Source organism: Barbatula barbatula (genome assembly GCF_947034865.1).
Source record: "Barbatula barbatula genome assembly, chromosome: 16".
In the NCBI taxonomy this organism is placed as follows: domain Eukaryota; kingdom Metazoa; phylum Chordata; class Actinopteri; order Cypriniformes; family Nemacheilidae; genus Barbatula; species Barbatula barbatula.
In genome coordinates this window covers 18,774,870-18,797,988 of record NC_136779.1, presented here as the reverse complement: position 1 = coordinate 18,797,988, position 23,119 = coordinate 18,774,870, and the positions used below count along the sequence as shown (strand labels likewise).

The 23,119-nt window shown below is 42.7% G+C and overlaps 1 protein-coding gene across 1 annotated transcript; it reads left to right on the top strand.

Annotated features, from left to right (window-relative positions):
- Positions 1 to 936: 936 nt before the first annotated feature.
- LOC306906164 (double C2-like domain-containing protein alpha) lies at positions 937 to 22,793 on the top strand (the record flags this gene model as incomplete). The annotated part of the gene is made up of 10 exons (XM_079477305.1): positions 937 to 1,249; positions 2,841 to 2,920; positions 3,083 to 3,157; positions 3,609 to 3,718; positions 14,183 to 14,309; positions 16,091 to 16,150; positions 17,092 to 17,297; positions 19,933 to 20,014; positions 21,284 to 21,380; positions 21,782 to 22,793. The coding sequence occupies 10 exons, from the start codon at positions 937 to 939 to the stop codon at positions 21,910 to 21,912; spliced, it is 1,281 nt and encodes a 426-aa protein (XP_079333431.1). The 3' UTR covers positions 21,913 to 22,793.
- Between the last annotated feature and the right edge of the window lie 326 nt (positions 22,794 to 23,119).

Here is a 23,119-nt window from a genome sequence, read left to right as displayed (position 1 = left end):
CAGTGTTATCACTGAAGGACAGCCGGTCATCGAAGATTACTCCGAAGTTCATGGCTATTTTGTGGAACGAGTAATGACAGTATTGCTCATTTGTATGGTGAGATCATGTTGTATAATAGGGCGGGCCAGATATAGCAGCTCTGTTTTGAATTCTGAAGCTGAGATATCTTCCAGACAGGCTGTAATGCATGCAGAGCAGTGGTAGGATAACTTATGTGTCTGTATGATAGGTCCTAAGGATGTTTTTCTAATGGAGAAAAGTAGTGGTCCAAGCACTGATACCTGAGAGACCCCGCTGACCATGTAGTGAGCTTTGGACAATGCACCCCTCCTCAACACCCTGAAAGATCTATCAGAGAGGTTGGATTTAAACCAGAGAAGAGGATTAACTGTGATCCCTAGCACTGATACCGTAGCTAGCAGGATCTGATGATCAATGGTATCAAGCACTGCAGATAAGCCTAGCAGCACTGGGACTGATAATTTGCAGTTTGTGCTGATATTATTCATTGAGCTAATTTTGGGCTAGTTTTGATTGACCATTAATCTGGTTTTGTTACCCCGATCTGGCATCTCTTACATCTTGAATCTACTGGAATCTTGAATTTCCAGTAATATAGATATATAGTTACACTTCTCCAACCTGTAGACTAAATTGAATTTTGGAATCATGCAGAATGAACTGGAAATGCTATTTTGTTTTTGAAGACTTTTTTAGCTTTTTAAAAATATAAATTGTATTTGGTGACATTTGGTGACAATATATTTTTTAAATATGTTATATAAATAAATATATTTAAGACTTTTTAAATATACAGTCTTATTTGATTCATATAAGCAATTGATTTTTAACCTTACCAACCCCACTACAGCAGGATTGGGATTAGCCGATAAACAAAGAACATACTTCTTTTTTTGTTTGTGCTCTTCAGCTAGATGACAGTACGAAAAGGAAAGCGGATGGCGATCTCGATTCAGGAAAACATGGCGATAAACGTCTGTCCTGGCCCAATTCAACCCATCCGTCAAATATCTGCCTACTTTCCCAGACTCTCGCCGACATCTTCCTTCTCTGACTCGTTGTCGCCAAACCTGACCAGCTGTTCCTCAGATGCAGTTGGAGCCAAAGCAGACAGAGTTCTGTTGTCTCCTCACTCAGCAGGAGCCACTGGAGGTGGAGGCACACTTTCAGCAATGAGTAGCATGGACACGTCCATAGAGATTGACAGTTGTGACAGTGATGACAACAGTGAGTCCAAAGATCAGACATGTGACCATATTTGTGACAACAAACAAAGAATGTGTTTTAAATTAATCTTAAATGACTAAGATACATGCTAAAACATTTCTGGAAAACATTTGCTGTGTAAAAACATCCGATGAACGTCTTATAAAAGGCACATTCTAAATCATGAATATCTTACAGGCATCTTCTGAGACGTATTGCAAACAAACATAGATGTCCTATGCATATAAATGCAGACATCAAATAGATGTCTCCTAGATTTAGATGTGCCATCAGGGTACTTCATTGGTTTAGCAAACACAATACTATTTCACACTGTCAGTATCCCTACCCTGGCAGCCTGGTTCTTTGTCCTTCTTTTTACTTACATTGAGACACAAATCTTGCCAAAATCCGGCTGAAATAGTATAATCTGAATCAGGCAATAATGTTACTCATAACCGTAACCTAACCTTTACTAACCAAACGGTAACTTCTTATCCTAACCCTAACAAGGCTCTTACTCCTAAACCTACCCATACCTCAAACTTAACAGTAAAATTATAGTCTTGCAGATAGTTCATGTTAGTAGTTAAGGCCACCTGACAAAAAAATCTGGACGTTGCTTGTGAAGGCAAATGGTAATATCGAAAAAGACATTGTCATTCTATTTCTATTGTTTTCACTAGTTCCTATGCATTTTATTACTAAAGTTCATCTACCCAGAATGTGATTCTTTAAGGATAGTGCACCCAGAAATGAAAATTCTCTTATCATTTACCCAAACCTGTGTGACTGTCTTTCAACCTCCGTATATCAACTTCTCTGCAGTTATAATCATTTTCGTGACTGTTTCTCCACTCAACACACAGCAGCAACATTACCTGGTGGATTTGTATTTGTACGTATTGTGTAAGACTTTCAATATATGATGTTGGTGCATTCTTTGAATACATGCTGAGAGAAATTCCACTCTTGATTGTCTATGTATTTCTTTATTACCGGACCATTTTTACATAATAACAATCTAGACATTTGCAAAATGTCACCCCCCTTATGTATTAACCAGAAAAGTGCTGTTTTAAAGTGAATGGATATCGCAGTTGTTCGGTTACCAACATTCTTTAAAATATCATATTTTGTGTTCTGCAGAAGAAAGAAAGCCACACAGGTTTTGAAATGACGAGAGGGTATGTAAATGACAACAGAATTTTTGGGGGTACTATCTCTTTAGCTTTGGTACCATTTTGGAGCCATTACACTTTTATGACACACTGTCGCTATCTTCCCTTGTGAAGTCCTGTTTAACTTGTCCTTGTTAGTCTCCATCGTGTTTGACTAGTCTCAGATGTCTCTTGTTATCCCATGTGCATGTATATAGTGTTTTTTTCCCTTTATCAGTGACAGATTGTGTCACCACCTATATGTCTCTGTTGTTTAAAGCCTGTGGTATTCTTTTTTTACGTGAGCGTACAGCTGAACGCACAGCCTTTGGTGTTGTTTATCCCTGTAGATAATTTAATAAACTGTGCTACTTTTTTTAAACTTTAATAAAACATATATTTGATTGAATGGGGTCTTTAATAAAAATAAATTGATGTTTCATATGTGGCAGCATCCTTGGGAACCCTGGAGTTTGAACTGCTCTATGAAACCGCTACAAGTGCTCTTCACTGCACTGTCATAAGAGCAAAGGTAACTGTACTCTGAACTCCTGTTTGATGTTTACAAACTCCCTTTATCATCCTGGAGTTTTTTGCTAACTGGCTGTTAAGTAAATTAAAACTATTATATTTATACCTTCTTAATATCCGACTTTCTATACAAATCCTTAATTACTTTCCTACGTGTATACAGGGTTTGAAGCCAATGGACTTCAATGGTTTGGCTGACCCATATGTGAAACTACATCTGCTTCCTGGTGCCTGCAAGGTCTGGGTCACTTTTCCTCTTCTCTTTTCTTACAGCATGTTGTGTTTTCAGGCCGTGCAATTTAATTAAACATATTTTTACACAACCTTGATTCAGTTTGCTTAAAAATACCAACTACAGCACAACATTCAACCAAATTATTCCCTTCTGGAGATCTAGTGGTACAAATCTGGGTTAACGTAAATACAATGCTGGTAATGTCAAACTAATAACAACTGTCCAAATATTTTGTCATTCTTTTAATACAATTACCACAATTGTTTTGTGTTAATATTGTATTTTTCTATTACGAATGATGTGTTTGCCCCAAGCAGTATATGTTTTTGTAAATTTGCAAACGTGAATCATTTTTTTCTTAATTTGGTTGACTGGTACAGCTATGCTTTGTGAATGCTGCACTTAAACATTGTTATAATTATTTTTTTTATTGTTCTAATATTACCTGTCCAAGGCCAATAAGCTAAAGACGAAGATCGTGAAAAACACCCTTAACCCAGTGTGGAATGAAACCCTCACATACTGTGGCATCACAGTGGAGGATATGTACAGAAAAACCCTCAGGTATGACCAGTCATCTCACTGACAATGAATACAACTAAATCTTGTGCCACAGATGCTGAAAGTTAGTTTATTACAAAAAAGAATGTGGAGTAATACTAAATGTATACGTAAAAACTGTATTGTACTGTGGATGTTCAAAATATAAAATTGTCACACTTGTTTTAAAATAAAATAAATGAAAACAATATGTACTGCATGGAGACCTTAGCTACCTTGTTGGAGCTCCCAACTCCCATAATGGCAATTGGGCATCAGTTCAAATACCACTTTTTTCAGGAGGTTATGCCAAACAAGTTAAACATTGCACGCTTATGCATAAAAATGCTCGGAATACTAGGGTTGTTCTACCTGTAACGATAGCAGAAGCCTTTTAGTGCTAATAGAACACTTTTAGCACCAAGCACTTGAGTTTGTTGGGAAAATAATTTGAAATTGGACATGCTTTTCATTGAAGGCTTCTTGTTGTAATGGATCTGCAAGGCTCTCACCATGCAACCTTCATTCTCCCTCTCTCCCGAGTACTCATTTCTTGATCACCTGCACCTCATCACCCCCTCATCAACAAACCTTTCAAAAGCACCCACCTCACTTGCATTCATTGTCTATTCATCGTATGAATACAGAACCACAGACATAGCATGTTTACCTACCTGTTCAAATTACTTGCTGTGGAGGGGGCGTGGTTAAGCGAAGTCGGCAGCGAAAGGGTGAGGTAAGCGGTGTGTAAGTAGGTCAATTTCACATTGTAAACACCTGTGTCCCGTTTCAGTAATTGGTGGGGAGACGGTTAAAAGCCTGCCAAACAGACGAGGAGGTGAGAGAGACCGGCTGGGAAGCCCGAGAGGAAAGCGAAACCGAAACCTAAATCCGCTCCTGCGAGACGACGTCGAGCAGCGTGTTTAAAACGAGTCATTATTTTGAGTTATTGTTTGTTAAGAGCGCAGTGGCGCCAACCAAGGAATTTATAAATAAATCGTGAGGTGCTTCCCAGCCTACGCCGACCCTGTCTCCTTTCTTCCTTCCCTTATAACGAACTGTATTACACTGGTGCCGAAACCCGGGAAGGAAGGGGAAGCCGTAGCCAGTATGCAGTCCCCGCCAGCCTCGCCGTTTGCGGAAGTGATTCAGTCGCTCGCGGCTCTTCATCACGAACACCACCAGGCGCTGCTGGGTCTCCGAGAGGACCAGGAGAAACGTTTCCAGGTTCTCGTCCAGGCTCAGCAAGAAGACCGCGAGCAGTTCCGAAACTGGGTCCGCCGCGAAGGAACCAGCACCGCGTCTGCGGACGCACCCCTGTCATCCCACCTGCCTCTCCACAAGATGGGTCCTCAGGACGATCCGGAGGCGTTCCTGGAGCTTTTCGAGCGATCTGCGGAACTAGCAGGCTGGTCTCAGGACGACTGGTCGGCCCGGGTCATTCCTCTGCTCTCCGGAGAAGCGCAATTGGCCGCACAACAGCTTCCGGTCCAGAGCCTGTTTGTCTATGAGAGCCTGAAGAGAGCCATTTTACAACGGGTCGGCCTGAGTCCTGAGCAGCACCGCCAGAGGTTCCGTTCTCTGGAGTTCAGGGAGTGCGGCCAGCCATTCATCATGGCCCAACAGCTCCGGGACGCCTGCCGCAGATGGCTGATGGCCGACAACGCGGACGTGGACTCCATCATTGATACGGTGACGCTGGAGCAGTTTGTGTCACGGCTACCAAGGACGACGGCGGAGTGGGTCCAGTGTCACCGGCCGACGTCGCTCAGTTAGGCCATCCAGCTGGCGGAGGACCAACTGGTTGCGTGCTCCGGGGTCGGCGTACCTCCATCTTCTCTCTCTCCTTCTCTCCCTCATGTTTCCCTCTCTCCCCCCAAACCTGTCCCTTTTCCCAGGTCTCGCCTGGACCGAATGCCGCGACCAGCACCTAGGGTCCGGATGCCGCCCAGGAGTGGACCCCACGACACCGCTGCTGGTGTCATTCCGTCTCCCACCCCTCGGCCCTCTCCCCACCAATTAATTGGCCTACTTCCCGCCACTGGGGCGGCGGGGAAGTCTGGGCCGGCCTGTTGGAGGTGTGGGGATCCGGGCCATTTTATTGATCGTTGTCCGGTGATGGAGGTCGGTACGGTGGTCCGGATCCCTGATGCTCCACGGGCTGCCCTCGATCAAAACGGACTGTACCAGATACCTGTGAGTATTAAGGGGGGTACCTATCAGGCTTTGGTGGATTCAGGGTGCAATCAGACCTCGGTTCACCAAAGCCTGATTCAACCCGTGGCGTTGGGTACGACCGCATGGTGAAGGTTCGCTTTACGGGGATGTGGTGAATTACCCCTTGGTGTCGCTGGCCATACAGTTCAGGGGACAAAAGCATAGTGTGGAGGTGGCCGTTAGCTCGCGCCTCCGACATCCGTTAATTTTGGGGACGAACTGGCCGATGTTTTCGGTTTTATTGGGACATTTGTGTTCGGATGTCTCTTGGCAAAATTCCAGGCAGGGAAGGAGGGCGGTCGTAGAGGTGGGAGAGGCTGAACCAAGACCACTGACTACTGCCCCAAGTGAACGGAGCACAGTGGAGAGGCAAAGATTCTCTCAGTGCGATGATTTTCCCCTGGAACAGTCTCAGGACGAGTCGCTGAAACATGCGTTTGAGCATGTGCAGACCATTGACGGTCAGCCGATCCACCCGACCCGTCCGCTCACCTACCCCTATTTTGCCATCTTAAAAGATAGGTTGTATCGGGTGAGCCAAGACACCCAGACGAAACAAGATACAACCCAGTTAGTAGTACCAAAGAGCCGTCGGGAAACACTTTTCCAGGCGGCTCATTGTAACCCAATGGCCGGCCACTTAGGGCAGACTGCAACGTTAAATCGTCTCACGGCCCGTTTTTTTTGGCCAGGCATTCATGAGAACGTGCGCAGGTGGTGCGCGTCTTGTCCTGAATGTCAGTTGGTAAACCCCCCGGCCACCCCGAAGGCACCTTTGTGCCCCCTCCCTCTTGTTCAGGTCCCCTTCGAGAGAATTGGTATGGACCTGATCGGGCCGTTAGAACGATCTGCACGAGGGCATCGTTTTGCATTAGTCATTGTCGACTATGCAACACGATATCCCGAGGCAGTGCCTCTCCGAACTATTTCCGCGACAAGCGTGGCGGACGCACTGTTTCGACTTATCTCCCGTGTGGGGGTCCCCCGTGAGATCCTCACAGACCAAGGCACGGCGTTTATGTCACGGACTATCCGCGAACTTTACGGATTATTGGGCATTAAGGCGGTCCGGACCAGCGTCTATCACCCACAAACGGACGGTCTGGTAGAACGTTTTAATCGCACGTTAAAGACGATGATCCGTAAATTTGTGCACGAAGACGCCAAAAATTGGGATAAATGGCTGGAACCTTTGTTATTTGCGGTTCGCGAGGTTCCCCAAGCCTCCACAGGGTTTTCCCCCTTCGAGCTTCTCTATGGACGCCAGCCCCGTGGGGTTTTGGACGTCCTGCGAGAGACTTGGGAGGACGGACCTTCTGCGAGTAAAAATCAAATTCAGTACGTCCTGGACCTGAGAGCAAAACTTCACACGTTGGGGCGGCTCTCAATGGAGAATTTGCTCCAGGCCCAGGACCGACAAAGCCGACAATATGACAAGGGTACCAGACTACGTAAATTCGCACCGGGAGATAAAGTTCTTGTATTACTTCCCACATCGAGCTCTAAATTACTCGCCAAGTGGCAAGGACCCTTTGAGGTCACACGACGAATAGGAGATCTCAATTATGAGGTGGCTCGGACGGATAGGGGCGGGGCGCCTCAAGTTTACCACCTCAATCTCCTTAAAAGCTGGAAAGAGGCGGACACAGTGATGCTGGCGACGGTGATCAGTAGAGAGGAAGATTTAGGGCCAGAAGCATCTAGTAAAAGTCCACCGATTGCTCTGACCCCGCTTGGGGATCACCTCTCTCCCTCCCAGATCACTGATGTGGCCAGGTTGCAAGCGGAATTCGCACAGGTGTTCTCGCCCCTACCCGGCCGTACCAACCTCATCGAGCACCACATCGAGACTCGGCCCGGCGTCGTAGTACGCAGCCGGCCCTATAGGTTGCCTGAACACAAAAAAATTGTGGTTCAGAATGAATTAAAAGCAATGCTAGATATGGGGGTAATAGAAGAGTCCAACAGTGACTGGGCGAGCCCGATAGTTTTGGTCCCTAAAACGGACGGCTCGGTACGGTTCTGTGTGGACTATCGCAAGGTGAATGCTGTGTCGAAATTCGATGCATACCCAATGCCACGAGTTGACGAGTTACTAGATCGACTAGGTTCGGCTCGCTTTTATTTACACTGGATTTGACGAAGGGATATTGGCAGATCCCCTTATCTCCCATATCCAAAGAAAAAACAGCCTTCACCACGCCGTTCGGCTTACACCAATTTGTCACCCTTCCTTTTGGCTTATTCGGAGCACCGGCCACTTTTCAGCGCCTCATGGATCGAATCCTGCGACCCCATACAACGTATGCCGCTGCTTACCTGGATGACATCATCATTTACAGTAATGATTGGCAGCGGCACATCCAACACCTAAGGGCGGTCCTGAGGTCGTTGAGAGCGGCCGGGCTTACGGCTAACCCGAAGAAGTGTGCAATTGGGCGGGTGGAGGTAAGGTATCTGGGCTTCCACTTGGGTCATGGTCAGGTGCGTCCCCAAATTGATAAGACGGCCGCGGTTGCGACCTCACCAAGACCCAAGACCAAAAAGGAGGTGAGGCAGTTCCTGGGGCTGGCGGGATATTATAGAAGGTTTGTACCTAATTATTCGGAGCTCACCAGCCCGCTGACTGACCTCACTAAAAAGGAGGCACCGGATACCGTCCAGTGGTCGGAGCTGTGCCAGCAGGCTTTCACCCAAGTTAAGGCTGCTCTGTGTGGCGGCCCGCTATTGCATGCTCCGGATTTTTCTCTCCCCTTTCTGTTGCAGACTGACGCATCGGACCGGGGCGTGGGGGCGGTCTTGTCCCAGGAGGTCGAGGGTGTGGAGCGGCCGGTGCTGTATATTAGTCGCAAGCTCTCCCGGAGGGAGGTGAGGTACAGCACCATCGAGAAGGAATGTCTGGCCATTAGGTGGGCCGTTCTCACCCTCCGGTATTATCTCCTGGGACGCGAATTCACGCTCTGTTCGGACCACGCCCCCCTCCAATGGCTCCACCGCATGAAAGACACCAACGCGCGGATCACCCGTTGGTACTTGGCATTACAACCCTTCAAATTCCAGGTGGTCCACAGGCCGGGGGCGCAGATGGTCGTGGCCGACTTTCTCTCCCGTAGAGGGGGGGGGGGAGCTGCAGGCCGGATGGTTCCCCGGCCTGAGTCGGGCGGTGGGGGTATGTGGAGGGGGCGTGGTTAAGCGAAGTCGGCAGCGAAAGGGTGAGGTAAGCGGTGTGTAAGTAGGTCAATTTCACATTGTAAACACCTGTGTCCCGTTTCAGTAATTGGTGGGGAGACGGTTAAAAGCCTGCCAAACAGACGAGGAGGTGAGAGAGACCGGCTGGGAAGCCCGAGAGGAAAGCGAAACCGAAACCTAAATCCGCTCCTGCGAGACGACGTCGAGCAGCGTGTTTAAAACGAGTCATTATTTTGAGTTATTGTTTGTTAAGAGCGCAGTGGCGCCAACCAAGGAATTTATAAATAAATCGTGAGGTGCTTCCCAGCCTACGCCGACCCTGTCTCCTTTCTTCCTTCCCTTATAACGAACTGTATTACACTTGCCTATCTCCATGTGATCTGATCTTCCCAAGTCTGCTCCTTCATCTCCAGTTCCCCAAGTCAACTCCACCATCATCTCACCTTCTTCCTCACCATGAGGTGTGTGCCTTCGCCTGGCGTCCATGATCACCATCATCACCATCTGCAATCAACAGGACAGTATCACTGCAATATCCATTGTATGCCAACATACTCCTGAATATTGACTTACCTGCCAGCTTACTGCTCTACCTGTGTTAAAAAACTATGCATTTTACTTACGTCACTCTCTGAGTCATTCTGTAACAGAAGACCAAATGAACAACGTTAAGATGAGTGCCCCAGATCACTTTGCATAGATTTTGGACGCACTCAAGTGGGCTCTAACACCCATATAACGTAGAGCACCCCTAGTTCACGCTCAACCCACACATCCAGCGATGACATTTCAAGTTGCATTCCATATACATCTATGTTCCCTGGATGCTCATCTTCCCCCATTCCGCCAACCTGAGTTGGGTGCTTTTCACGTCCGCGCTACAGAGCCACGACGAGCCCATGCAACTAAGCAACTCCTGTTTTGCAGCTGACCCAGGGTCTTTGCTTATACTTTGGTGCCCGGGACATGTTCACTTCCAACCTCCTCATCCCATGATGAGTTTCATCCATGACCCCCGTGTAGACAATATGCCACTCACAATGGCAGTTGAAATATGTGCCACTGATGTGTCTCTCACCCTCACAGTGCTCCTTTACTCTGGGTCAGCAGGCATTTTCCAATTCGGAGACCTTTGCTGCCAGCTCAACCTCCCGAAGCAATGACATCCCGATCAAGTACATGATTCATGCAATCATCAGAAAACGTCAAGTTCAGCCATAAAGTCAGACCCATCCATATGCAAGTTGGAGCCTGTCACATAGAAGATCTTAATTTCCTTGTTCTGGAGCGATCCAATGCTGACATCATCCTGGGCATCTCTGGCTGCATCGATTACCATGCCCTCAACAAGATAACAGGGTAAATTTTGTTACCCATTTCCCCTCCTCCCAGCCGAACCAAACTCGATTTGCAGTCCATATGATGTCATCCAGATGTAAGGGGAACAAGTAGAAGATTGCATTCATCACGCCCACAGAACATGATGAATACCTAGTTGCCTTTCTGTCGGTCTCTCGACGTTGTGTCGAGACGGACAGAATGGGGTTTGACTTGAAAACATATCATTTTCGATTCTAGTTTGAAAAGGCCAATGAACTTGGCGAATGGGACGGCACGCCAGACTCCGCCCGTACATACGGGTATAAAACGGAAGATGGCGTGTCCATTCATTCACCTTTTTGTTCTTCGGAACCTGCAAGGCTTATGCTGAGTGATCTTCGATTCTTCCTACTGGATCTACGACACAGAGCAACGGAACTCGTCCTGGCGATTGCGATTCCCCTGGGCGTTTCAGTAGCTGGTAGGAGGTGTCTTAAAAGAGCATATTTCTAAAAGAGCAAATTCTCCTGCAGCGTGCACATGTCACCAGGCATGTCTCGCCACTGTAATCTTGGGTGCGACCGCACCTCATGCTGAAGTAGCGTTCGTGGTAATGGTATTGCGGTCATGGCTGGCCGTGTTTTTTGGACACGGCCACGACACGGTTTGATATTGATGACTGATATAGTTCTCCCCTGTCGGATCACCTCTTTTCCCGGTATGGGACTAGACTCTGTTACCATAGAGCATGCCTCACGAGAGCGTGCCCGGTTGATGCTGTGCTGCCTGGCCCTCATCAGGCAGCAGTCCGCAGTTGCCCTGAAACACTCAGAGGCTCCTGGGGCATAAACACTCAGAGGCTCCTGGGGCAACCAGTCATGCCGCTCAGGTTGATGCATATGAGACTGCTTCAGCATTGGCTTCAGAGTCAGGTTACCTGGAGAGCATGGCACACCGGCACAGGGCGTGTTCCCATCACGCCCACCCTAGACCCTCGGACAGACATGTCCCACTCCGGGCTGGAGTCCTGTTAGAGCAGATGGGAGGCGTGCTGTGGTACGGCAAACGCCTCCCTGCTGGGTTGGGGTGCGGTGTGCAACGGGCAGGCAGTGTCGGGGAGCTGGACGGGCGTTCGTTCATGGCAGATGTCTTTGCAGTCTGCCAGGGGATCAGCACGCACTCTTCGTGTCCAGCGGGTGCCTAGAGTTGTGGTAAACCATGTGGGCTAGACCCCAACCTGGCCACATGCCCAGAGTCCTCACTACCACCGCCGCAGACTAGGTGGTGGGGAACCTGAAGGCGCTCCCTCAGGGAGGAAGTCCCAACCCTTTCCCTGTCGTGTCGTGTCCAGTATGTGCCCTGCGCCTCTACTCGGACTGAACACAGAGCTCTCGCTCTGAGCAGCTCTTTGTCTGTGTCAGAACTTTTAGAATAATTTCTACTGCCATTTCATCCAGGACTTTGGCTCAGTAGTACATACCCTAATCAGTCTTTTTAAAGGCAAGCCCAAATCTCTGTCTTGAAATGAGATTCACCACCGCCCAGCTCCTCAGCCATCCTGATCCCTCAAAGCCCTTTATGTTGGATATTGATGCTTCTTGTCTTGGATATGAGCAGCGCCATAACAGGAGCAGGGGGATAAAACCCCTCTCCATCTATTTGGCTTCTTCTCTCATGAACTAACCCCGGCGGAAACAAACTACAACATTGGAACCCAGGAGCTGTTAGCCATCAAGGTGTCCCTGCAGGAGTTCCTAGTTCTCTGGTTAATGGTTCTTGATGTTTTACCTATCATCTGGATTATGCATTTGTCTGTGTTTTGCCCTGGTGTTCTTGTGGAATGTTTACATTTGTTATTGACCCCTTGCCTGTTTTTTATTACATCTTTCAAATACCTTTCAGGAAAGACTGCATTTGGATCCTCAACCCTTATTTGTGTGTATTTGTTGCAGCTTGTGACAGTCACAGGTGCCTTTCACAGTTTTGCATTTACAAAAATAATACACATGTTGAAATGTAAAACAGAGAAAGTAATGAAATTTAAATACATACACGTATGTATATACACAGTATACATAAGGATACACATAAAAACAAGACAATTATAAAATACATGATTTTTTTACAATTTGTTAAAGTTTTTTGCTGGGTAAAGAAGCAAAAACTACATACATCCACTGCTTTTTTATGAGTGACGTTTAGCTTATGGCCAGCTAGAAGAAGGAGCTGGCAGTGTCTTAAAGATCAATGGGAGCACATTTGCAGGTTCCCACCATATTTTCCAGCTGGGCTTTGGTCAAATTTGAGCTTCATTGTCTTAGGGGACCAAAGGATGAGATAAAACAGGCTGATGTTATCATACAGATGCCACTCAAGGATACAAAAAGGACATAACAAAAGTTTAAATTCAGTTGAGCTGAATGTGACGATGAGTAGTAAAGAATTATATATTTAAATATTTAAATACATAAGATTTTAGTACATTATTATCCCAAGTTATTGATAAAGCAAATTCCCACAATTTATATGAAATATCTCATGAACAATTGGCTTCTAAAACTGATAAGCTGAAAGAGGCTGGAATAAAGAATGGGTTTCACAACAGGATTCTCTCACTTTTGCCATTGTTAAGAAACCCTTAACAAACCATATTTGTTTAAGAGTGGATTTAAAGAGCATTAAACATGTTTTCCACATGCCATATTTTTGTTTCCCAGAATATTCATTTAATTTCGCAGTTAGTTTTGCTTCCACCTCTTATCTGACTTCCTTTCTCTCTCTTTCTCTGTCCTCACTCTTGGCGTATCTTTCTCAGCAGCAGTGACAGATTGAGGTCATTGTTGTATCTGGGGCATTTGATTTCACTGACCCCTGAAAAATCTGGGAATTTGTTTGCATGAGGCTAAAGTTTCTGCATGTGAAAGATTGTTTGTATTTTATGACACCCAGAGGGTGGAAACTGTTAGTCTGGGGCCTTAAACTAGATTGAATCAGACAGGTCAAATAAATGTAACTACTTACACAAGAGGACACATGAAGGTTTAAAGAAAGTTATTTACAGAAGCTTACATCTGTACTAGCTTTTCATGCAATCTGCATGAATTATGTCCTAGAACATTATTTAATGATACTTTACCAAGTTTTTTTAAAGATTCTGAAAATGTTAAACAGAATATCTATGCAGTGTCTACAACTGTTTATTCACTTTTAATATATTAACTGGCTATTGGTAAATTATCACCCATTTGGTAAATTGTCAATCCCTTGCATGGCACTCATATTGATGCATCAACAAATTAATATGTTCTGTTTTTTCCTAAAGCCGCAGTCAGACTTGACTTTGAGCATGCAAAGATTGTTTGGACAGAGATACGAAAATGGGCGGGTGCGATTCCACTATTTTTTACACTTCTGTACAGAGAGGTCACGCTGTGACGTTTTTATCTTCTATTGGTCTCACAAATGACGCGAATTGGCAGGCCAGAGTTCACCAAACTTGAACTTTTTTACGCAGCGAAATGTGAAATACCATTGAACGGGTCTGTCGCATTCCCATGCGTATGAATGAAAATCAATGGAGGGAACTAGTCAAATGTGACCACGGCTTAAGGTGTAAACAGTAAAAATGGCCCAAATTTTGCCTTATCAGTTCAACACGGGGATTGATCAGAAGCATTTTTTGCAAATGCAAGGGAGGACTGCTAGTGTCTGAAGTGTCCATGTATTTTTTTGTATTTTTTTCATGTTTTCTGTCTCTCTTAGGGTGTCTGTGTGTGATGAGGACAAGCTGACTCATAATGAGTTCATTGGAGAATCACGGGTGGCATTACGCAAAGTGAAGCCTAACCAGCCCAAACATTATAACATCTGCTTAGAGCATCCACCTCCCGTGAGTGCCAGTGAGAGCAAAGCCATAAGAATTACATAAAACAAAGCAGTAATAGCTATCATTAAAGAAATATATGACATATGTGACATTTACCCCCTCTCACGCTGTTCCAAATTAATGTGATCATCTTCTGTCAAGGGCAGATATTTAACAGCTTCCGTATAAAACCCATGAATGTAGTTAGTTAAAGTTCATAAATCATTAAATGATAATTAAAGGAATCGTTCACCTTCAAAATAAATAATTCTGTTATCATTTACTCATCTGTTGCCATTTCAAGCCTTTGTGATTTCCTTTCTTTTGCAAAACACAAAAGAAGATGTTTTGAAAAATGCTGGTAGCCAAAAACCGTTGATCCAAGTCAATGGGGACCAATAGTTTTAATTTTTCTAAATATCTCCTTCAGAAAGAAAGTCATAAAGGTTTGAAATAACAAAAGGGTGTGTAAATAATGAAAGAATTTTCATTCAAGGTGAACTATTCCTTTAAATAAAATCATAATGTTGCCATTCTTTATTTACCATTGTGTCGTTCAGTTTTATCTTCAAAAGAAATGTGAAAAAGGGGTGTATCTATGGGAGTGGATCGGACCCTCTTTCCAAGCCTTAGAGGACAAAGCATTATAAAAAACTCCAGAGAGGGTAGGGCCTGGATAATTTTGTTGGCTAATATAGTATGTACTGTAGAATACAAACAAGAATCTGGTTGTTGTTTGATGTCAGCAAATGTTTTGATGACTGGATTGTCATCGAATTTGAGGATCTTGTGTCTTGTGAGAGGTGAGAGGTGAATTTCAGCTGGAAATCAAACATGGTTGTCAAAACGGACAGAGATGGGGTGGGGTCACCTGGCTCTAAAGAGCTGCGTATCATCTGCATAAATATATTATGAGAACCTGTGGGTGGTGTATATACAAATTTTGAAAAGATGTGTTTTTAATCTAGATTTAAATTGGGCGACTGTGTATATTAAAATTTTCAGATGACACAGCTATTCTTGGTCTTCTGCATAAGGATAAGGACATTTATTATTGTATTGCAGAGATTGACAATTTTGTTGAGTGGAGTAAGGAGCATAGTCTCATAATTAATGTTTGGAAAAGAGAGGAGATAATTTTTTACCCTAAGATACTGGGTAAACTCACCTATCTTGATTGAAAATGAGTCCTACAATAGGGGTGCTTTTCCCAAAAGTATAGTTCCGTTGTGTCTGCATAGTTTAACTATTCAAGTATTTCCAGGAACTATTGTTCCAACGAACATTCAGAAACAGCATCACAAAGTTGCATTGTTGGAACTACAGGTCTTGAGATGTGGTTAGAAACACAGAACCTAACTATTATGACATGTAAACTTACATACATCATGCGTTTGAGCAAAATAAGCAAGCAAAATGCAGTGCATTCTAAATTTATAAATGAAGCCAAGTGCTAAATTCCTATATATATATTAATTTCACTATATGACTTAAAATACTATAGTCAAGAAATCCTGAAAATATTTGTTAAATAATGCTGGACACACTCACGTATACAAAAGTGGATGAATATTTTGGTGGGGCACTGGCACAACTGCAGATTTGAGAAGCGGCTGATTTCAAGTGTCATGAAGGCATATGGGTGTGGGGATAAGAAATGGAAACTTCATCAAATAATGGATTCTATTCTATTCTATTCTACTTTCTTTCACCAAAACCATCAGTAATCCACTCCCTATGTCACCAATAAACATTTCTCAGTTTTGGACGTGATATATACGTGTATATTTCTCTCTGTCTATCAGTTGTCATCTCCCACAGCAATGAGTTCAGCTTTGAGAGGAATCTCCTGCTATCTGAGAGAGGTAAAGATAACAGTTGTTTTTTATTCTTACATGTTCTCCAAGGCTTAATGTAGGTTTATCAATCCCATATTTGCAATTCAAGCTTTGTTCTTTAAACATTCAGCTATCATTCAGTCATCTGTAAAATTATCTTATAGGAATGCTTTTTATATCCTGCAGTGTACCGTCTAATTACCAGACATACTGACACACGGAGATGGTAGTTTAGTGGACTGCAGACTAATAATTAGTTTAGAGGCGGTGATAATCAGATTGAAATAGACACAATCATACCCTAATGATGAAATAAAATCAATCACATTTTCAGAATTCAAAGTGATCAGAATCTATTCATCTGTGTTTTAGCCTTGACACAGGGATAAATTGTGACTCACATCCAGCTGAAAATAACATAAATCACTAAAAATATATAGCAGTGCTTATGGGCATAAATGACACACTATGTTTGTGTCCTTTCTGCTCCTCATGGAGCCTCAGGTTCCATGTTCTCGACTTCCCTAATGGTTTTCTTTTCTCACTTGACTTCCTTAATGGTTTTTGCTTTTCCTTTTCTCACCTGACTCTCTGCTGCCTAAGATGAGCTTCTAAACATTGAATTGATTAAGAAAACAATGAATTGCTTTGTCGTTTCCTCTGATGACCTAATCGAGGCAAATATTTCTGATGCCAAATACTATTTTACACACGTATGGTATTATCTGAAGAATGCAACAGCATTTGTGCTTTGTAATGTATGTCTAATGTGAAAGAGCAAAGCAATCATTTTCATTTTACTTGACAAAAATATTCTTTCACTGTGTAAAATGGATTCAATGTAGGCTACAGATCGATGTGACAAAAATGAACAGTAAAAAATCATTTCAAGACACTTGTAATTATGTTTAAACAACAGTAGCTATGGTAACATAATCCATTTTAGTGGACAATGTGCTTGTGTGCAGTGGGATAGTGAGCAGCAGGGCAATTTGGAAGAGCGAGGTCGTCTGCTACTATGTCTGCAATTTCTGCCCGCATGCCAGTATTCGGAAAGGTCTGAACAGACAGAAGCTAAAGAGCAAGCCAAGGGTGGGCTATGTGTGGGGGTCCGCCGCTGTGCCCACTTAGCAGCTATGGACGTTAATGGCTTCTCTGACCCGTATGTGAAAATGTGAGTATAAAACTATAGCTGGATACACATGTAAAGCTATAAATATTTGCACTGCCGGTATCCACATTTGTTCCACATTATGGTGGTGACAACTAGAATTCACTTATTCGAAAAATACGTCTTTTTCAAAACCACATTAACTGTGTCCACTTTAAACATATGAATTATCATTGCACTGTCGATGAGTTTATGAATCATCGTTGTTTTAATGAGGCGGATATTTGGGAGGCAATAAGTGTTTACTCTAATTTAACTAGTAGTTTATTGTTTTTAAAAAAACAATAGTACTGATTTTTACAAATTTAAACAGCACATAAAAGCTAAAGACCTTTTCTTTAAATGCAACTTGTGTCTAATAATAGTATACTGCGTTTGTGAATATGATTCATACAGACAGATATGAGATAGAGGGTATATGGAAAATGTTTCTATTTGCCTCAGTCCCTCTAATGTCTATTATTGCAGGTTTGATACAAGTTAAGCTATATATAAGTCATCTACTACATGATTACACCTGAAAATTATTTTAGCTGGGTTAATAACAAAAGAAAACAAGCAAAAGCATGATTACAGTTTTGCTTTTACAATATCCGCTAATAATAAACTTCTTTATTCCATATTCCAGTGGATGATCATGTATTCAAGTTAATTGTGTAAGCCACCAAATCCAGTTTATAGACAGAATTACATTGAGTTAACTGTGTTCAAACAGAATTCTTGACAGAGGGTTATGACCAACCCTCTGTCTACAATGAACACCACCCTTGGGGTAAGTTGTAACGTAAGTACATCTGTCACTTTTGCTGTAATCAAATGGTGGGTAAGCATTTGTGTGTCACAGTTATACTCTATTGAGGAAAACAGAAACTAAGAATCTAAAGATAACAATAGTTTCTTCCCATAGTTACTGTTAAGTCTGCACCAGTTTTTGTTTCCATTGATTAAGTTTCTTCAGCATTCCCTCATGTTCTCCTCGTTTTATTGTCTGCTATTATTTAAATGTTTTGTTTGGTTGTCTATCGTCTATCGTCATGTGCTTCATAGAGTCCGCCATTCCGTGATAGAATAGCGGACCCTCTTAAAATTTATATTGTGGCGTTATTTCCTCTTTTTTTTCATGGACCGTCTCGCCGTCCAGCTCCTCTGTTTGGGGCTGTCTCACACCCAGGACTTCATAAATATGGCGTGCCTCACTCACTTTCCTGAACTCGCGCTCTGTGTGTTCTACCGTGCATGTCTGATCTAGCGACCCAAGGAAAGCCTTCCAGTGGTTGGTCCCAAGGGGAAATTTACTGCTTTTGTGGGTGCTAGAGAAAAGGGACTGTTTTCTCCGTCTGCCCTGTGGAGGACATCTCCAGCCCAATCCCAAACCAGAGACCAGCCAGCAGCTGTCCTGCTGCACGGAGTCTGATCCAACCACAGACAAGAGCGTTCGACGGGCCATCACATATGAGCGACAACGAAAACCATCGTGTGTGAGCTTGACAACACTGTTTGTCACAGTGGGAGTCCTTGTGAATATCGAGGGAAGGGATGTAAGCCACACCGACTGTAATGACGAGTCAGGGACATTCGGATCCATTTGCAATCTTTTTTAGGAAACGTAAAATAATTAGGCAGAGGTCTAACAACAGCGTCAAGCATATCAAAGGCAGACTGAGTCGGGGTCGGTTAACGGGCTTGGATCAGGGCAGGCGGCAGACAATGGGCAGAAAAGAAACAAAGCAGAGTGTCCGTAGGGCAGGCGGCTGAGAATCAATAGAACAGGAGTAGTCCAAGATAATACACAGGTACACGATCTGGAATAAACACTTAGCAATGCTAGACAGGCTAAACAAGACTTTGCCTTGGTCTGAGAGTCTGGAACCAGTTATATAGGGAGTGGAATGGCAAACACCTGGTGGTGATTAGTCCCGAACGGAATCAGAACTCAGGGCAAGGTGCCCTCCGGTGGCCGTTGGAGAGAGCTACAGAGGCCTGGGTTGTTACACCCACACTTTCACCGCTGAGGGTGAGCTACAGTTGGCCTCTGATATGTCGGACTGGATAAATGAGGATAATTTCTGCAGCCCCCACTGGTCCCGTTCAGCTCTTCCGCATCTCCTCTGGTCCCACCCATTGCCCTTCGTCAGCCGTATTCAGAGAAGGTCCTGCCTAGCCTCAAATAACATTGTAATAACATTGAAGATCTTGAAACAACCATTGAAAATTTTAAATTCCACTTTCTCGAAAACGCCAGACTCAGTTGCTCCTCTGCACTTGAAGAAGATTAAAAATGGCAGCCCGACACCGTTGTATAATGAACACACTCAGGCTCTAAAAAAATATGCAAGAAAACTGAATTAGAGCTATTTCATACAGCATGGAAGGATAGTATTCGAATACTTTGTTTGTTCTATGTTTATAGGCATTTTACTTCATTTAACACCAAGCAGAGGGAAAGACATGTTACTGTGTGCTGAATTCTTTTCACCCTACACCCTTCAAAAAGCTTATTTAAAGGCCTCAGCCCATCTTAGGAAACAGGGCATAGGGATGCTCATTTCTGTTTGGAAAATGCCTTCTGAAGACTAATATTCTGGAGAGGCTTTGTATTACCTTAAAAACTGTTGTTTGTTTTGATTGTTTTCAACAGATATCTCAAACCTGACCTTAAGAAGAAATCAAAGCATAAGACTGCAGTCATCAAAAAGACTCTGAACCCTGAGTTTAATGAGGTAAATTAGGATGTATATTTTATGTCTTTGACATAGATCATGTTTTTAAGCAGATTGTTTGCCTATGCAGTGCATTCTAGCCTACACCATGCTCAATACATGTTATAATAAAACAACAGAGATGTTTGTTTTTTACAACAATCATTTTGACATTGATTTGATTGGAATGGATTCATAAAATAATATAAATTATTACTATGACATTTGCGAATGTGCCAACACAGTAGTGAGTTGGGCTTGACATTAACACCCACCAAATGCGGGTAGATTTCAGCTGTGGCCAGTAAGACAACCACTCTAACTAGCCATTTTGGCCAGTTAAAAATTAAAGTTTTCTTGTTAAGTATTTTTTAGTCGTGTGAATTAACAAACGATGCAACACTACGAAACTCCAACTTTCATGAGCCTTCCCTACGCTCAGTGTGTGAACGGAAAAGTCTGTTGGTCAAACCCCCAGCACGTCATTTAAACTGGCAAAGACAGCTTCGCAACAAGATAGTGTGGCAGTGAAGTCCCTTATCCTTATGAAGTCAGCTGAGCTCGAGAAGATGAAGATACTAGTTGCGTCTCAGTTCGAAGGCTCCCCTCTCTGAAGGTCGCATTTGATGGGTGCATCGAGTTTTATTATATCAGGTTTTATTTCAGAAAGGAATTTGTTAAGAAAGAAACTACAACAATTACGTCTTGAGAGAAATATGTTAGATTTTATAACATTTTTTGAACTGCAATGAAACAACCTTGATGACATATGCGGTCGACAAATGCGACCTCCGGAGGACGCAGCCTTCGAATTAAGCTATACCGTATCGGAACCTGCACGCTATTTGCAAGAAAGGTAGATGATTAACAGACTACGTGTGGATGTACAAGTATTGTGCTATATACAGTACTGTACCAGCTAATATATTTGGGTGGTCAGTCTGTGTTTGAAAGGATTTTCAATCTAGCTAAATCAAATAATTGTACTCTGTACTCAACATAATCATAATGTATTTTCCCAACAACGAAATTGTGGCCAGTGAAAATGCTGAGAGGCTTTAACTTTGGAAAATCATTAGCCACAGTGGCCGGTGAGCAAAAAAGTGAATGTCAAGCCCTGGCAGTGACTATCTAGTTGGTGGTTAAGCAGCGAGTCGTCATCTGGGAAATGCACTCATGGTCATTTCTGAATAAACCATTTATGTATTATAAAATTACTTATGATCATCGCTATGTTAAATAAACTAATTTGTCTTTTCTGCTGTTGTCTATTTAAACATCTTGTTTCAGGAGTTTTTTTATGAGATCACATTTAATGAGTTAGCTGCCAAGACATTAGAGGTTTCGGTCTGGGACTATGATTTGGGGCGGTCCAATGATTTCATTGGTAAGCAGTAATTTGTCACTGTTTTTAAATCTGAGATACATATTCACTATTATATCTCAAAATAAAGCATCACATAGCTTTTGTTGATCACATGCAGTATTGAGATGCATGTTAAATTCATTTTGGTTGTCAATACCTTATAACTAACTAAATTGTTTTTTAATGTATGTAACAATTTTTTTGTGTAATGCTAAAAATAAATCAACTTTATTAGCAGGAATGCCCATCTACTTGTTTTAGTATTTTCCCTTCCAAGAACCAAAGCATTATATGTTCTCTCTCCAATAAAATGCTTTTTGGATGATAGTGTCCTTGACTTAATACATCCTGCTAAATTACAAATCTTCACGAGGACACAATACATGCTGCTAATCAGCTTTATTATGTTTTGGTCATGGCAGGGGGCGTGTCACTAGGATGTAACTCACAGGGTGATGCTCTTCAGCACTGGATAGACTGTCTAAAAAATAAAGGGCAGGAGGTTGAACGTTGGCACACACTGACCAATGATCTGCCAGGATCAACAATTTAACAGAATCAAGGTTTATCCTCAGTAAGACTTTAATTGTCACCTTCATTCGTTGACATTTTACCATTGGATTGTGCTAATTAAGTCAACATAACTTCTCTATCAACATTTGTGAGAAACATTTACTTATGTAAAGGGACTGAACTGTATTTTAGACTTTTGCTTTATATGGTGTTACATCAGTAATTTTGTGTAGTTGTTCATTTGTATTATCTGAAACTATATTATAGCCTAATGTAACATATTTGTGTTCAATTCAGTAATTTGTTAATTTCTGTGTTTTTAACTAAGCTTCCGACATATTCTATTTCCAAAAATGTTTTATAAAGGTAAAGTGTCTCTACTGTTTAAAAAGAACGCTTTGCATTGCTTGCTGCTAATATTGCTATATTTTAGGATAGTTTTAGGATATCATCGTCCTTGGAAATAGGTTCCATCTGCATTCTGAGCAGTTTTGAGATGACAAGCTTCAATTCCATTTGTCTCAGTACATAACATCTTTTTGTTTTCTAAAAAAGTACACAACTTTAAGAAAAAATACATCACATCATGTAAATAAGTTGTCACAAAATAACACTATGTGAATTTTGACGAAGATGTCAGATAGAACCTTCTAAGTCAATGAAATCAAAAGATGTCAGTGTTTTTAAAAGGGTTGGCTGTAATGAGATTTATTGTATTCCCCCATCAACAGTTATCCAGTCATTATTGTATTGTAACATAGAAAAACACCACACAAAACAACCAGGGTTGTAACAACTTGTATTGTATTACTCATTGTTGGTTGGTTTGCAACGATGCACCATTTCTGTTTTTACTATATGAAGTACTTGTAACATGTAGCGAAGGACATTAAAATAAAGTGCTCTTGTCTTTTCTGGCTTAACTTCTGTCTTGTTCCCTATAATTCTTGATGCAACCTTCTTATAACACAAACGTGTTTTATGCGTGTTTTATACTTTATGTGAGGGTCAAAATGTTTGGTTTGTTTACTTGGGTGCTACCTTCTTCTACCCCAGCTAAAAACTGTGGCATTTTGGAAAGGAACTCAGTCCTACAACAATAATGACTGTTTGAAGTAAACAAATCTGCATGGTGTTATGATTTGTTGATTATTTTCCTGTGTTGTGTGGACTTTTAGTTTGTTTTCCTGAATTCCTGTTTACCCATGTCATTTTGTAGTTCTTTGTAGTTTTTTTTATTATTGGTT